At 37.0% G+C, this 16,844-nt stretch overlaps 2 protein-coding genes across 2 annotated transcripts in view; both read right to left on the minus strand.

Moving 5' to 3' along the window:
- The window catches only part of LOC113098318 (uncharacterized), a 55,812-nt gene that overhangs the window by 34,013 nt on the left and 4,955 nt on the right, over positions 1-16,844 (minus strand). Inside the window, exons 4-5 of the mRNA XM_026263347.1 lie at positions 14,512-14,529; positions 2,351-2,377 (exon numbers count right to left, since the gene is read on the minus strand). Coding sequence (XP_026119132.1) covers positions 2,351-2,377; positions 14,512-14,529 — 45 coding nt within the window. The remainder of the gene's footprint in view (positions 1-2,350; positions 2,378-14,511; positions 14,530-16,844) is intronic.
- Positions 10,808-14,842, minus strand: LOC113098317 (uncharacterized protein K02A2.6-like). The gene is made up of 2 exons (XM_026263346.1): positions 11,885-14,842; positions 10,808-11,278 (listed from the first exon to the last, which is right to left on the minus strand). Exon 1 carries the CDS (start codon positions 14,051-14,053, stop codon positions 12,206-12,208), a length of 1,848 nt encoding a protein of 615 aa, XP_026119131.1. The 5' UTR covers positions 14,054-14,842; the 3' UTR covers positions 10,808-11,278; positions 11,885-12,205.

Here is a 16,844-nt window from a genome sequence, read left to right on the forward strand (position 1 = left end):
GCCAATTTTCGCGCTCCTTGATAACGTGACGTCATCGATAAACAGTAAAGTGTAAATGTTAAGGTTAAATAAATTAAGCAATTTCCAATCATCCATTGAAAGATTATCAACAAAACAGTCAAAAGCTATCATCTACAGATGAAGATTTGATTAAAAGCCCAAACTTTAATAAATAAGAGCACAATAGAGTTATCATACCTGACGATACGTCGTCTGAAAATGGTAGAAACGCTAACGGACTTTTCCGAAGACATTAAACCATTACTATAAAGTAAATAAACAACAGAAGTGAGTCAAATACAAGTAAGAGAAGTGTCAAAATCAGTTATAAGTAGTATTTGTGTGATTTTATGGACTTAACTCACCTGAAAACAGTGAAATCAGCGAGAAACAGGGTGTTTCCTCGTGACATTTGCAGTGTTGCGCTCCATTTCCATGGCAACTCCATCCTTTTTTTATTTTTTTTATTTTTTTTTATTGCAAGACAAAAGAAATACAAATACAAAATAGCACTGCATTGTCATACAATGACACAAAAAACAAAACAAAAACAAAAACCAAGAAACCGGAAAATCATTCTTTCAGTATAATAGCATCATAAGCCTTAATAAACTTGTTATTCTTATTATTATCAATGTGTTTAAGAGATTTAACAATGAGTAAAATCTCTGCAAGAAAGACATCAAATCTAGGTAACGTATTGAGAAATTTTGATTTATGAATAAAAAATGTACAATGCAAAAAAAAAAAAAATTGACAACAAGATCGACAACATGGTTACTAACAGAAAAATAGAAAAAAATATCTTTCAAAGAGAATTTTAAATCACCTTTTATAAAAGAAGATAAATAACAACTTAAGTTCTCCCAAAGAGACTTCACCTGATTGCAATAATAAAATAAATGTAGTAAAGTTTCTTCTTCAACTCTGCAGAACACACATAAGTTAGGAAGATCCAAAAAAAGAGCAATTTGAGAGTTCGTTGGATAAACATTATGCAAAATTTTAAAATGTACCTCTTTAATTTTATTAGAAATGCAAAATTTTTCAGGGAGTAACCATGCTCTCTTCCAGTGAATATTATCAAAAAAATTGGTCCAGAAAAATTTACATCTAGGGGATGTATATACTGAATAATGTAATATTCGCTTTATATATCTACTGTTACATTTTTTATCAAGAAAACAAACTCCATCCAGTAAAAGTTTGGGCATAATTGTTTTCCTCTCATTATAACTCAGGTATGTCTTAAATAAATGTACATAACTTGGAGACAAACTTTTGATAACAGAATTGAAGGATCTAGCTGGCAGGGGAAGATTATACAAAATCATAAATTCTTTATAATCCAGTATAGTACCATCATCTTTAAATAAATCCAAAACAAAGACAATACCTCTGTCATACCACTTTTCAATAAAAAGAGACTTTCCACGAATTAAAATACATGAATTATTCCAAAGAATTTCTTTGTGGGGGAAAAAGTTGCGTACATAACACAATTTCCAAGCAAGTAAAGCTTGTTGGTGAAAGTTTGAGAGAGAAATCGGCAATTTAGATGGAGTAAAATTACATTTTAAAAGAAAATCTAGACCACCTAATATACGAAATATAGTATTGGGGATGTAGTACCAAATTGAATCATTACTACGGAGACATTTTTTTAACCAACTAATTCTAAATGAACTAACTAATTCTTTGAAATCTAAGACTTCTAATCCACCTTCAGAACGTCTGTTAGACAAGACAGATTTCCTAATTTTATGGGATTTATTCTTCCAAATAAAATTCAGCAACATTTTATTTATATCAACAACAATTTTGTCACTTACAAATAAAGATAAAGCAGGGTAAACACAACGGGACAAACCCTCTGCTTTAGATATTAAAACTCTGCCATAAATGGATGGATCTCGTTGAAGCTAAGAATTAAAGATTATTCTTGTTTTCTTTATTTTAGGAGAAAAATTTAGATGTTGACGAATTGATCCATCTTTAGTAATAGAAATCCCCAGGTACTTGATACAGTCTTTAACTGGAAAATTATGAATTGACGTTTGTTGGGTATCATAGAGACAAAATAGTTCACACTTTGATAAATTTAAATACAAGCCTGAGGCTTCAGAAAAGGACTGAATAATTTGAATACTTAGAAGAATTTGATTCTGATCTTTAAGGAATAAGGTAGTATTGTCCGCAAGTTGAGATATTTTAAATTCTTTACCAAATACAGAGATACCTTTCAAAGTGGGATTTTGTAAAATATTAAGTGATAGCAATTAAACAGCCAAAAGAAAAAGAAATGGGGAAATGGGGCAGCCTTGACGCACTCCTCTATCACACTTAAAACGTTTAGTGGTATGCAAATTAACCAAAACTGAAGAGTTAATATCATTATAAAGCATTCTCACCATCTTAATAAATTTATTTCCAAAGCCAAAAACACTAAGAGATTTAAACAAAAATTGGTGCTCTAATGAATCAAATGCTTTATAAAAATCCAAAAACATTATAATAGAATCTGAATCAATATTCTCTGAATAATCAATGAGATCAAGTACAAGTCTTATATTGGAACTAATGTGTCTATTTTTCATAAACCCGTTTTGTGTTTCACCAATTATACTATTAAGACCAGATTTTAAACGAGTAGCAAATATCAAAGCAAGTAATTTATAATCAACATTTAACAATGATATTGGTCTCCAGTTTTCAATTAAAAGTGGGTCTTTATCTGATTTGGGAATCAAAGAAATTAGTCCCTGCTTCATTGTGGGCATCATCTCACCTTTGCGAATACATTCTTTAAACAAACAATATAAAGGCTGCTTTAATAGATCCCAAAAATGTAAATAAAATTCAACAGACAGACCGTCAGTACCTGGAGATTTTCCCTTTTTCATAGATTTAAGTGCCTCTTCTATTTCAGTAATAGATACATCAGAATCGCATAATAATTTAAAATCCTCATTAATACCTGAAACTTTATCACAAATATTCAAAAGAAAAGAATCACATTTATCTTGAGAAAACTGAGAAGTATACAATTCTTCATAAAAGTTGTATACAAAAGTTGAGATCATTCCTGGATCTGTACATAAATCACCATTAATATTTAGGGCAGAGAAGGAGGTTTTTTTATGATTTCTTTTCTCAAGAGCGAAAAAATAGTTTCTCTCACCCTTCTCGATCCATTTTGCACGGGAACAAATGAAGGCCCCTTTAACAATCTCTGTGTACATATTTTCAAGTTTCATTTGACAGACATTATATTCTACCTCATCTTCTTTACTGGGATTATTCTTCTGCTTTAATACACCTAACCTGTGAATAAGCTCAAATTCTTTATTATTTTTATCTCTTTTAATTTGTTTACTCCTATTAACAGCAAAGTCCCTAACTTTAAATTTGAAGAACTCCCAACTAAAGCAAGGGTCACCTTCAATTTTAGTAAACATAGTTTTAGCTAGATGAGTAACATAATCATTAAAAGGAGCATCTTCCAATAGACAATTATTAAATTTCCAGTAACCTCTTGTGCTACTTGGTTTCCTATATTGCTTAAGGTCCAAATGAATTAACATATGATCAGTAAATGGGGCAAACTGATGATTAACAGAGATAACATCTTTCAAAATAGAATGAGAAATAAGAAAAAGATCGATTCTAGCCTTAAAGGATCCAGATTTGTTGGACCAGGTAAAACCACTACAACCACTGTTAAAGAAACGCCAGGCATCTACAACAGAAAGATTTTCACATAACCATAAAATAAGATTATTGTGTACATTAGAGGTGGTTCTTCAAGGAAATCTATCTAGTACATCATCAGGAGTTTCATTAAAATCTCCAGCTATTATCAAATAAGCATTAATTAAACGACTTTGTATACTAATGAGTTTTACTCCCAAATCTTTGAACATAAATACATTGGAATTCCGTGAGTTGTACCCATAAACATTACATAAAATGAATACCACATTTTCAGTTTTACATACTAAAATGATCCATCTACCCTCATCAGATAAATAACATTCTAAAATGTCACCTCTAAATTTGTGCGTCAAAATTAGTGTACCAGCAGAACGGTTAGATCCATGACTCATAAAGATTGAATTACCCCATTGTGATCTCCAAAAATTGGAGTCTGATTCACACGAATGACTTTCTTGAACAAAAACAAAATCTGCGTTACTACGCTTACAATACAAAAATAAGGCTTTCCTTTTTGTGTGATCTCTTAAACCTCGAACATTGAGAGAGGCTAAGCTAAAAGAAGAAAACTCAAAAGAATGCATAGCGAACAAAAGAAGCAAAATGCAGTGCAACAATTCACAGCTAAACGGCTGGAAAACTCAACAGTCCTTTGGCTAAGTTGACTTGAACTTCCTTAAACAGGGTAGAAGGTGATCAATCAGTAGTGTCTTCCACATAACAGCAAAGCAACATTAAAGTGCATTAAAGAACTTGAGGGTGTTTAGCAGTTCCTTAAATCCTCGCGAACACAGATATCATCACTAAACGTTCAGTCTGAAGTTTATAAGGCCTCAATTTTCTGACCGTCGATGAACGCAAAAGGCCCCGAGAAAGATGCCTTCTTACCCTCCTCTCTTGTCTTTTTCACAGCAGGCCATAACTTTGCACGCGCAGCAGCATCTGCAGGGATCAATGCCTCTGAAGTACGCAGGCGAGATTCTTTCAAGTATGCGTTGTCCTTCGCAGCCTTCCAAATTATGTCTTGGACTGATCGCGTTGAGAATCTTATGATTATGCTTCGATGACCACCATCCTGGTTCCGTTTCCCGACACGGTGCATCACGTCAAGTGCGTCACTGAGCTTGCCACAGATGTCAGGAGCCACATGGTCAAGAATATTCAAAACAATCGATTGCAGATTCTCATTCTTGGTTTCAGGAACCCCGTGCACCTTTAAGCACCAACGACGACTGTACCGCTCAAGCTGCTCAATCCGTGATCGCACGTCCTTGTCTGAAGATCGGAGCTCTGTAATGTCTCTAGCAATTCTGCACATCTTTTCAGAGTGCTCATTAACATCAGAAACAAGCTTCTGCACCACCAAAGACAGGTTGTCAACGGCTTTCGTAGTAGCATCGGTCGAGTTCTCGATGGAGAGGAGTTTCTGGAAAGTAGCATCTTGTTTAGAGGACAACTCTTGAATAGCATTCAAAATGTCAGCAAAATCACCGCTTTCGTTCTTCTTTTTAGTTTTTTTAGAAGGAGGACTTTTTGCAGGAGATGCTGGAAAGGGTGTTGCCAAACAATGTTTCATATCACGAATCGCATCAGACGATGGAGGAGGGTCAGCTAGCACATCAAACCTATTGCTCAGGCCAACTTCAGAAACTAGTTCAACTTCGGTGTCGACATCGACATCCATAACTTTAGATAAACCGCGTCTCTTTCTTCCCATTAGAGAAAAAAAAACAATGCAACACAATGCGGAAACTTTCCTTTGAAGACAGCAAAACAAGTATAAAGATTTAAAGTCAACTGATTAATCACATTGCTACCACCACCGCCAGAACAGAAATTCACACGTCTATCCTCCACGACGCCATCTTGGCCCCCCATTGGCAACTCCATCCCGTCCGCGCGCACGCCCATGAAAGCACGTCACGAATTAAAAGTCACACGCTTACGTTACATAAATCAAAATAAATTTGATTGTTTTGCTTGTTTTGCTGTTTACTGTTGCAAACTGCTGTATCTTACCATGTTATTTTTAATGTATTGTCTTAATTATGAACGTACTGGTTTGTAGTGCAAACAGTTTTACAGTTTACTGCACTTTGTTCTTCTTGTTATTTCCCTATAACCATGACCATAAGTCTCACACATTCACATACAATTTCTTGGTGGATAGAATTAGATCACTACATAATTCAAAATGTCATTCAATCGTGATATTGGTAATTTAAAATTCATTTTGTAGTTCTATAGTCCAGTGCAAAATGCCAGGCCTGCACATAATAGTGGGACAAAGTGGCACTTTTATAGTTTAAGATTTTGTATTGTTGCTTTTACGAACACTCATATATGTATGTATGCGTGTATATATATATATATATATATATATATATATATATATATATATGTGTGTGTGTGTGTGTGTGTGTGTGTGTGTATGTGTGTGTGTATAAGGTGCATCTTGAAGAAATGTGAATATCATGAAAAAAGTTCATTTTTTGTAACTTTATTTATTAAAAAAGTGAAATTGTCATATATTCTAAAGATTCATAATTTTTTTGTTTTATGATTAAAGCTTAATTTAATGAATGTAATTATTGCATTTAAAAGTATAAAAAAGGAGTTAAACAAATATTATTTAATTATTTTAAATTATTTTTAAAGAAACTTTGTCCTGTGGTGTGACAGTAATGGTGTCACAATGGAGGACTTTTTTTTTTTTTATCACACCAAAGGACGTTTCAGCCTTTTCTGTCAATTAATGACCTTGCTAATCCAAGCTAACCTGTCATTAGTGGCAAGCAAGACACATTTGCAAAATATTCTAGGATTATGTAGCTTAACATGCACTTTTTAATAAAAAATATATATATAATTTAGGGGTGTCATATTAATGCACAACAAAGCATAAAAAATTTGTAGTGGTTCCGAAAAAGTTCAAAGGACATGGTGTCACACCAGAGGACATGGTACAAAAATGTAAAAAAATCGAATAACATTGCAGCTTCATAACAGGTCCGTGTAGGTCAAATAAATGTGTGTATGTATTTATATTAAGTGTCCTGAAATATTATGGGCGTCCAGTACTCAAAATAGTTTTAGAACTACTGACTGGTAAAGTAAGGTGATCTGCCAGGACGTGTCTTCAGAAAATGGCACATCTGGTCACCTGGTATAGGCCATATCTTGCCCACATACAACAAGCCAGAACTCAACCTGGCCCAGGTCTGGCCCACACACAGCAAGCCACGACTCAAACTAAAGCCGGTTTGTCGCACACGGGCCAGATCTGGCCTACACACAGCAAGTCACGACTCAAATTAAAGCCGGTTTGTTGCACACGGACCAGATCTGGCCCATAAATAGAATGCCACAACTCAAACTAAAACCGGCTTGATGTGTGTGGGCCAGAGATGGCCCATATAACCTCTGCCGCTACCAGAACTGAGCCAGATGTGCCATAGTTGGCCCAGATGAGGCCCGGATATGTATGCTATCTGGGTAGTGGCTACAGCAAATGTGTTGCATCGCATAAGATCCTGCAAACTTATATCATATGTATTTTTGTCTGTTCTTTTTAAGTTACATTGTTCATGAACCATTGAGTGCTTAGACACACAGACACCTCAATAATTAGTGTATGAATCTCAACAATGGTGACATGCTTCATGCTGCAATGTATTCTGGGTACATCATACAAAACTCATCTATGGCACCCAGAATGCATTGCGGCATGAAGCATGTCACCATTGTAGAGATTCATACACTAATTCTTGAGGTCTCTGTGTGTCTAAACATACACTGAATCTTGATGTTTGTGAGACAAAGAAAAGTAATCTTTTCAGATCCTTGAAATTATCTGCTTTAAATTCAGCTGGGTCTGAGGCTGTTGACCCATTGAGTCACTTTAATAAATATAATGCAACTAACACCATACATTAGATTGGGTGAAACCAGGTAACCAGACCACACATGTTGTGATGTCCTAATCATCTACAAGCAACCAGCGTCATCTAACCACAAGTTCTCTTGCTATTTTTGACATAATAAACATCACATCAGTTAAAGAACAACACTGACAAATCAAGTGTCAAATTGCACAACTAAAGCCAACACTTACCACCATTATGGTGACATCAAACCAAACTATTACTTTTAAACAGACATCAAAATCAACATCTAATCCTCTGCTTAAATCTTAATTAGAATGTTAGTGATAATGTTAATAATAAACATTTTTAGAATGTTTTTAGATAAAAACACTCGCTAAAAACATTGTTAGAACAATGCATGGTAATGTTCTTAGAAAATTTTTAGAAAAAAAAAAAATTCTAGCTGGGGTGTCAGCCACATTAAAAAAGTTAACTGCTTAAGTCATTTGTGGATTAATGCTTATTAGAGACGTGAACGATTCAGTTTGATTTGGTAAACTGGTTCAACCGATTCGTTCACGAGACGAACATTACTAGAAAATGTATTCAATTTAGATTTTACTTTTAATTCAGTTGCAACGTCAGCACAGGCATTACAAATAGACTTTTACAATAGGGATTCGACAGCACCACCACAAACAGTGAGTAACAGTGTTCATTAATGCCTGCTCTTCACTGCAGTGATTCATGTGATGGGAAAAGATCTAAAAAATAATGCTATAATCAGCACTTCCATGATTTGTTAATCTTGACAGCTGTAATAGTAAAAAAAAAAAACGTAGCAAAATTATTTGAGAGGGGTTCCCCATGTAATACGCATTTCGAATGAAAAGATGTCAGCCAATCACAACAGCAGTCGTTTACTCTGAGTCTCCCAGACACGCCCCTTCAAACAGAGCAATCAAGCCAGAAGACTTAAATCAGGATATAAAAATGCCTTTTATTTCTAAATTTAAATGTAAAAATCATACTAACAATATAAGTACACCTCAGGAAACATTAAAAAGCATTTTAAAAAAAAGAAAATAATCCACATCATGGGACCTTTAAAAATTACTCAAAAATGTGACTTAAACTATAATACAACTTTAGGTTATTTAATAATGTTCTTTGAATCCATTGTTACAATGATCATTTTGAGCACACAGTTAAACAATATTCATAAAATATATTTAAGTAAAGTGCAAATAAATATACTTATAAAAACTTTCAATTCAAGCATATTTTTGTAAAATATATTTGTAGAAAATATACTAAATTACAATTATTTTAAAGTGTGTTAAAAGTTGTATTATGAAAATAGGCAAAAGCATGATGCTAATATACTTTTTATATATTTAAAGATTTTTACATTTTTTGTTAGTATATTTGCAAAGTACTATCAAAACAGGCAATATATTACAGATAGTGCTGTCAATCGATTAAAAATATTAACGAATTAATCACACAATTTTTTAAAATTAATCGCGATTAATCGCAATTAAAAGACTGAAACGTTTTGGATATGTAAATGTAAAATGTAAATAATTAATGTAAACTCAAGACAAAGAAACTATTTAAATTCAAAATATGATTGTTTATTGGAATTTTTGTTTAACTTGTAACACAGATTTTCTCATGTAAACAACTTACCTGCAATAAACCATCAATATCCTCCAAATGAACTGTTGGCTTGAAAGCCATATTTATTACAGAAATAAAAACACAGGCATGTAAGTGCCATTAGAATTTCAAAACAATCAATGCCAATAAAAAACAAAAATGATTTCCATGTTGAATTCTAAGTGGACTGCAAAAAAATTCCAAAGTATAGTCATTGCCAGTGCTTTAAGTGGGTCAGTACGCACTGGTACTCAGTACCGCCACTTCCAAATATAGCTCTTGAGCGTACCGCCACCTCTCCGTGCGCCCAGAACGTGCTTGTAGTGTACCGGTACGCTCATTTGGACATCTGTTTTAATTAGAGGTTTTAATCTTTTACCTGCACTGCCGATTTTCAGAGCGCCCTTCACAATGCAAGCTTCCTAATTCATCCCACCCAGAGCAGAAACTACATTACCCATTCACCCTTAAGTTATACAAGTGAATAGCGCATGTGTCGCTTTTCCCACTGTTAAGTGTCAACAACTCAACGTGGCCGGAGAAGGTGTGTGAAACTCGTTGTGAGTGTACACCACACTCGGTTCGGTTAAAAATCAAATACAGTTAACAACAACACTTAATATGTTCTCTTGGCTTCAGACTCTGAATACTGCAAGAACAAGACCAGAATCAGATGATTCGCTGACTGACACCTCACCAAATTTGAATCCTATCACTGCAGGTCAGACTCAAGCTAATGAAGTAATGCAGCTCTTTCAGGAAGGGTGACCAGACATCCCGAAAAATTCGGGACAGTCCCGAAATCTAAACTGTTGTCCCGACTCCCGAATCTGGCCCTAATTGTCCCGAAAATTATACTAAAGCAAAATCTTGAGTATTTATTGTCTGATAAACATTAAAAACTAAAAACTGTCTGCGGAGGTTGAGTCGTCTTGCAGCCCCCGCTGGCTGCTCATTGGCTGCAGCATCTTTTTTCTAAGTTCTAAAAAAATACCGTAGATGGCAAGACACAAATTTAGATATTCATTTATCTAATTAATCTATAGCCTATGCACAAAGACAATATGATCTTTTTGTCCCCTTTTTTGTTTTAAAGCTTGATGAAGAGAGCGCAAGTTGCTGCAGCTGCGAGGAGGAGAGTGATGCACGCGTACAGGAGTGATTGACAGTTCGCGGCACTGTGTACAAAAATACTCCGCTACACAATTATTTCGTTATTTTCGTTTAAGCTCATTAACGTTAGCTTTACAGAAAGGTCTGATTTACGCACTGTTACAACAGTCATTGTTTTTTTTATTTTTTTTTTAAACAATGACATTTGAGTTCATGATTTTAATGTTGCTGTTTCTTGTGGCTGACTAAATGAAGAGTAATGTTTCTTGTGGCAGACTGAAGAGTAATCCGGCAGAGTTTTATTCTGAAACTTTCCGTCTAAAAGTCCTTCCTTGGTCTTATCCATATTTCTTTGCACGTTGAACACACATAGGCCACAACCGGAAATAGAAAAAAAACTGCAACCGCGTTAATTGCGTTATTTTTTGTTAATGCGTTAAATATTTCATGTAACCCACTTCTGAGGATGTACACCCTAGGTTCGTAGGAGCTGAGAAGTACAGTAATAACCAAGCAACACCAGTTTAACGTTTTGATATGTGTAACACTTTAGTTTAACAAATATAGCAAACACTTCACAACAATTGTGTACACAACACCTATGGGCCCAAAATAAATTTTGAATAAAATAAAATGTCCTTCTTGAAAATGTTCCTTGGAAGTCGTCCTTAGGAATTCCAGAGTTCAAGTCAGTAAAAAAAAAAGAATAGTCAAAGTCTAGGGTAAATACTTCAAAAAAAGGAAAACCTTGTTGATGCCGGTTCGGTGAACTGACACAATCCTACCACAGCTTCCGGAATCCTGTGGTACAAGTTCACGGCTCATTGGGAAGGCTCGCCATCTATGGATCAATGGTTCACTTGATGTGATTCAAGGACTGGAGCTTCTGGATCTTCTGCTCCCCTCATAAAAAAAAACCTGACCTGTATATAGAACAGGTTCAGTCCAAAATCAATGATATCAACTGGTTCTTGAAGTGTTGTACAACATTATATCACTGTTCAGAAAATATCATAGCATAGTTCACATGAAGAAACAGTAGCTATTTTAACTATCAAAGTCAGAATATACCATTTTAACCTTATGTCATTACAATGAAATGTAATTATAGGAATACATTGCACTAATGAACTTTTTCTCTCTGCTTTTAATCCCTTTTCACATAGAATTTTTTAGATGTTGGATCAAAATAAATGAATTACAGTTTTAAATTCAAAAACATTTATATGAATTGCAGCATTTGCTGATTTAACCACTTTGAATAACTTAAAATGATATTTTACATTATCCTGTATGCAACTTTAACCTTTTGTCACATATATACCACAATGTAAAAATATTACAAAAGCATATTTTCGTAATACATGCCAATTTAGTTTACATCTCTCCTTAAACCATGAAATAAATGTCTTTTATCATGTTACATTCCTTCAAAACAACAGAAAATATTGAATAATCACTAATTGGAGCTAGCATGACCACCTCGTGGTTTTTTTCCACTCACACAATCATTGAACACTTTAGCTTACCAAGAGAGGATTTCCAATAGAAGCCAGGACAGATAAAAACGATTTCTGGATGGCTCTCGAACTTCTTTTCTTCACTTTTTCTTAACTCGTGGAAGAAACCATATCAGAGCTCCATCTGATTTTGGCGGTGTTATGCGAACGGAACTATTTTAGTTCGCTACTTCCGGGTTCCCACAAAGTAAAAAGTATTTTCAAAATAAAAGCCCCATTACTCATAACATAAAGTATGAGTAAATAATAATAATAATTAAATACAATTAACTGGTTAACCCGTTTTTTAGGTGGGTTACACCCTCCCCCTCTTAATTAACATGAGTCCCTTCATGTTATTGCAAGGACAGGAGCACCTTCAAATGTTTCGACCAAAACTTTGTTAAACCCATCTAATATAGTTTGTGCGAATGAAATCAAAGGTTTACCAAGCTGTGGATAAGTAAACTTAACAGTTGGCTTTCTCAACCGTTCAGATCTGCGTATTTGGTCAGCAGTCTGGTTGTTTGGAGCATCTGAGTCTGCTAGCTCAAAAGAACTGACATCTTGTTCTGCATTGTCCATTTCAGGAGATTGTCTCTGTTCAATATCTTTGGACTGTTCGACTTTCTCAGGAGTTTCGGTATGAGAGTAATTGTCCAGTAGGTCATGTTCCATTTCGGTAAGTCCACTTTCTTGTTCATCTCCAGGTTTCAGTTCATTTTGTGTCACTTCCACTAAGTTTCCATTTTGGTTTGTCCATGGTTTTTCCACAGGTTGATCCAGGATTTCGGAAGGTAAGTCCATAGGTAAGTTTTCAGATTCCTCAACATTGGAGAGATTCTCCTGGGTATCATGCATGTTAGAGTTCACATTGTTTGGTTGAATAACCCTTGTGGTTGTCCTGATTGTTGTGGGGTAATAGCTCTGAATGTAGTCATCATCACTGTCAAAATCAAGGGTATCTTCCTCTGGAGAGACGGGAATTTGTCTTGTTTTGGGTTTTGAGGCTTGCTTTGGCTTTGCCATTTTCTCATCCTCTTCAGATAGAAATCCGCAAGGGAGCAGTAAATCGCGGTGGAGTGTGCGCAAGGGTCCCTCCTGACCCTCAGGACAGACTACATACACAGGTATATCTCCAGCTTTCTTTTGTACAACATAAATAGTGGACTCCCACCGATCGGCGAGTTTATGTTTACCACGAAAACGGAGATTTCGCACTAGAACTCTATCACCTGTGTCAAGTGTTGACTCCCTTACTCGCATGTCAAATCTGCGTTTGTTTTTGTCAGCAATTTTCTTTGCATTAGCGGATGCTAACTGATAACTTTCTTTCAAGTATGTTTTAAGGTTTTTCACATACTGTGAGTGAGACATGCCCGGATTGTTCTTAACTGGTAACCCGAACGCAATGTCTATGGGCAGTCTAGGTTGGCGCCCGAACATTAATTCATAGGGTGAAAACCCGGTGACGTCACTCCTTGTGCAATTGTATGCATGAGTAAGGGGTCGGACGTACTCGCGCCACCTAGTTTTCTCTTTGTCCTTGAGCGTACCCAACATGCTGAGCAACGTGCGGTTATACCGCTCGACGGGGTTTCCCCGAGGATGGTAGGGGCTCGTTCTCACTTTCTTAGTACCAACCAAAACACACAACTCTTTGACGACCTGTGATTCGAAATCGCGGCCTTGGTCGCTGTGAAGACGTTCAGGGAACCCGTAATGGACAAAGAACTGTTCCCAAAGGCATTTGGCTACCGTTAGGGCTTTTTGGTCTCGAGTTGGGATAGCAGTTGCATATTTTGTATAGTGGTCAGTTATGACCAGAATGTCCTTGTAATTATGACTGTCAGGTTCAATGGACAAAAAGTCCATACAGACCAGTTCCATCGGCCGACTTGCCTGTATATTGACTAAAGGTGCGGCTTTGTCGGGTTGGCTCTTCCTTTTAACGCACCTTGGACAGCTTTTAATCTTAGATTCAACATCGAAAGACATTTTTGGCCAATAAAACCGAGATCTAGTTAGCTCAAGAGTTCTTTCGGCTCCTAAATGGCCCATTTCATCATGTAAGCTGTAGAGCACGGGGGTTCTCAATGTTTTGGGTAAAACAAGCTGGTAGATGGTTTTGTTGTCACACTGTCTCTTCCGATACAACAGACTGTCTCTTATTTCAAATCGACTCATTTCTTTGAGCATGAGCTGGAGTTCAGGACAGTTATTACCATCAGGGACAGGTTCTGCTGACTCACATGACTTTATGATTACACTGATTACCGGATCAGCTCGTTGCAACTCAGCTATCTCAGCCTCATTGTACTTAGGGATGGTTGAAAGACCACTAAGATTTTCATCATCAGAAAATGCTGAGGGAATAGCATCTGGATGCACGGCAAGTGACTCAATGTAACATGGAGACAGTTCAGGATCATTTTGAAAAATTGTGTGGAGTTGACATGTGGCTTGGACAACGTTCACAGGTGCAAGATGGTATGAGGTAAAGTCATGTATTCTTTGACTCTCTTCTTGAGATGCACTGTCACTGATTAGTTCACCATGTGGCCTCCTTGACAGGCCATCGGCGTCTTGATTTTGCTTGCCGGCGCGATATTTGATGTCAAAAGTAAACGTAGACAAGGCTGCTAACCATCGATAACTAGTAGCATCTAGTTTGGCTTTAGTTAGAACATACTGCAAAGGGTTGTTATCAGTAATGACTGTGAACACGTTGCCATATAAATAGTCATGGAATTTTTCGGTAATGGCCCACTTTAAAGCTAAAAATTCCAGCTTGTGGGCTGGATAGCGGGCTTCACACTGCGAGAGACCCCGACTCGCATACGCAATGACGCGGGTCTGGCCATCCTGTTCTTGATATAATGCTGCGCCCAGACCTGTTGTGCTCGCGTCAGTATGAACAACATAAGGTAATCTCGGATTTGCATAACCCAAGACAGGCGCGGATGTTAACTTTTCAATGATCTGATCAAAAGCATCTTGGCAAGATTGGGTCCACCTTTCTCCAAAAGGTTCTTTGGGATTATGGTACTTGGTGGCAACGTTGGTTATCTTGGCGCCTTTACGCACGGGAGGGTAGCCAACTGTGAGGTTGGTTAAGGGCTTCACTAATTTAGAATACCCCTCCACGAACCTTCTATAGTACCCGGAGAACCCAAGAAAGGACCTAAGGTCTTTTAAAGTCTGAGGTCTTGGCCAGGTCTTAAGTGCTTCTGTCTTTTGAGGGTCGGTTTCAACTCCTTCGCGTGATACTATATGGCCTAAGTAACGAACCGAAGTTTGAAAGAAACGGCACTTTTCAGGAGATAACTTTAAACCGTTCTCTCGCAAGCGGGACAGGACGTTCGTGAGACGGGTTTCATGCTCCTCTAGCGTTTTGGAAAAGACAATAATATCATCTAAGAACACGAGCACCTCACGCAAATTGATGTCCCCCATGCACTTTTCCATTAAACGCTGAAAAGTGCTGGGCGCATTTGTGATCCCCTGTGGCATGCGATTCCACTCCCAAAACCCTAGAGGGCACACGAACGCTGTCTTGTCTTTGTCAGTCTCAGTCATCTCAATCTGGTAATAGCCGCTTTTCAGGTCCATTACTGAAAACCACTGAGATCCGCTCAGGGCTGAGAAGGATTCCTCAAGATTCGGTAATGCATACGCATCTTTGATTGTTTGCATATTTAATTGTCGGTAGTCTACACACAATCTGACATCACCGTTCTTCTTTTTGACTACGACTATTGGAGATGCAAAAGGAGACTGTGATTCGCGAATGATCCCTGCTTCAAGGAGAGACTGCAGGTGACGCTTCACTGCGTCAAAATCCTGAGGATGAATAGGACGTGGGCGTTGCTTGAAAGGTGTCTCATCCTTGAGTTTAATTGAATGTTTCACTTTTGTTGCATGTCCGTAGTCGAGATCGTGATGAGAGAAAATGTCTGAGAATGTGTTCAACTTGTTTGTCATACGAGCTTTCCACTCCTCGGGAAGTGATTCTCCAAAGTCGAAGGTTAGGTTTGAACTTGGCTGCTTGTTTGTTTGGCTAGTGGAATGCTGGTGGCTACTACAACTAGTGGTGTTCTGAGTCGTAACAATCTCCTTAACAGCACTAAGTTCACCAATTATACACCTAACAGGAAGGCAAATGTTTCGATCAGTTTCATTCCTTACCACTACAGGTATTTTGTATGGGGTGTCTCTTGGGACATTAAGGAGACAACATTCGACAAAAATTCCCCCAGGTAAGGATGACACGGTAGGTTGCTCAAGTAAGACACATCTTTCATTGTTTACATTGTGAATATTTGCATATCCCTCTAGCACTATCTTTTCACCAGCATAGATTACACTTGGCTCGTTATTTCTCAAGCTGACGAGACCTAATCTGCCATTAAAACTATGCTTGTGTCTAATTTGTAAAGTTCTCAGGACCTGGTGGTAGCCACAGTAAGCACTCTTTCGAAATGTATTATCATCACAAAACTGCTCGTACAGGGGATCGAGAGTGTTAGTTCCAATTAACAACGGGGTGAGACTGTTGGACCTAACATCTGGCACTACGAGAGCAAGTGTCTCTAATTCAGGCTGACTAGCAATGAACTCTTTGGGAAACTGGAGTGTAACTTTAACATACCCCAGGTAGGGCACTGACTGACCGTTCGCCCCTTCAATCTCTAGTAAGTCAGCTACTGGGTGCATGGTCTGATCAGAAAGGTAACGGTTGTAAAACGACACTGACATAGTTGTTACCTGAGACCCAGTATCAAGTAGTGAATTGCACTCAAGCCCATTAACTTTAACGTTAGCGGTGCTCTTGCTACCAACTAGCCCTTTTGGTAAGGTCCTGGTTTCTGTCACTTTGTGCTCTTTTAACTTAACTTCCGATTTGGTTTTTGATTCAATTATGGGACTTTCAGGTTGATTTGTTTCCATTTGTCCCTCAATAGAAACACTGTTCAGTTTAAATGTTTAT

This window comes from Carassius auratus, unplaced genomic scaffold (genome assembly GCF_003368295.1).
Source record: "Carassius auratus strain Wakin unplaced genomic scaffold, ASM336829v1 scaf_tig00216514, whole genome shotgun sequence".
NCBI classification, from domain to species: domain Eukaryota; kingdom Metazoa; phylum Chordata; class Actinopteri; order Cypriniformes; family Cyprinidae; genus Carassius; species Carassius auratus.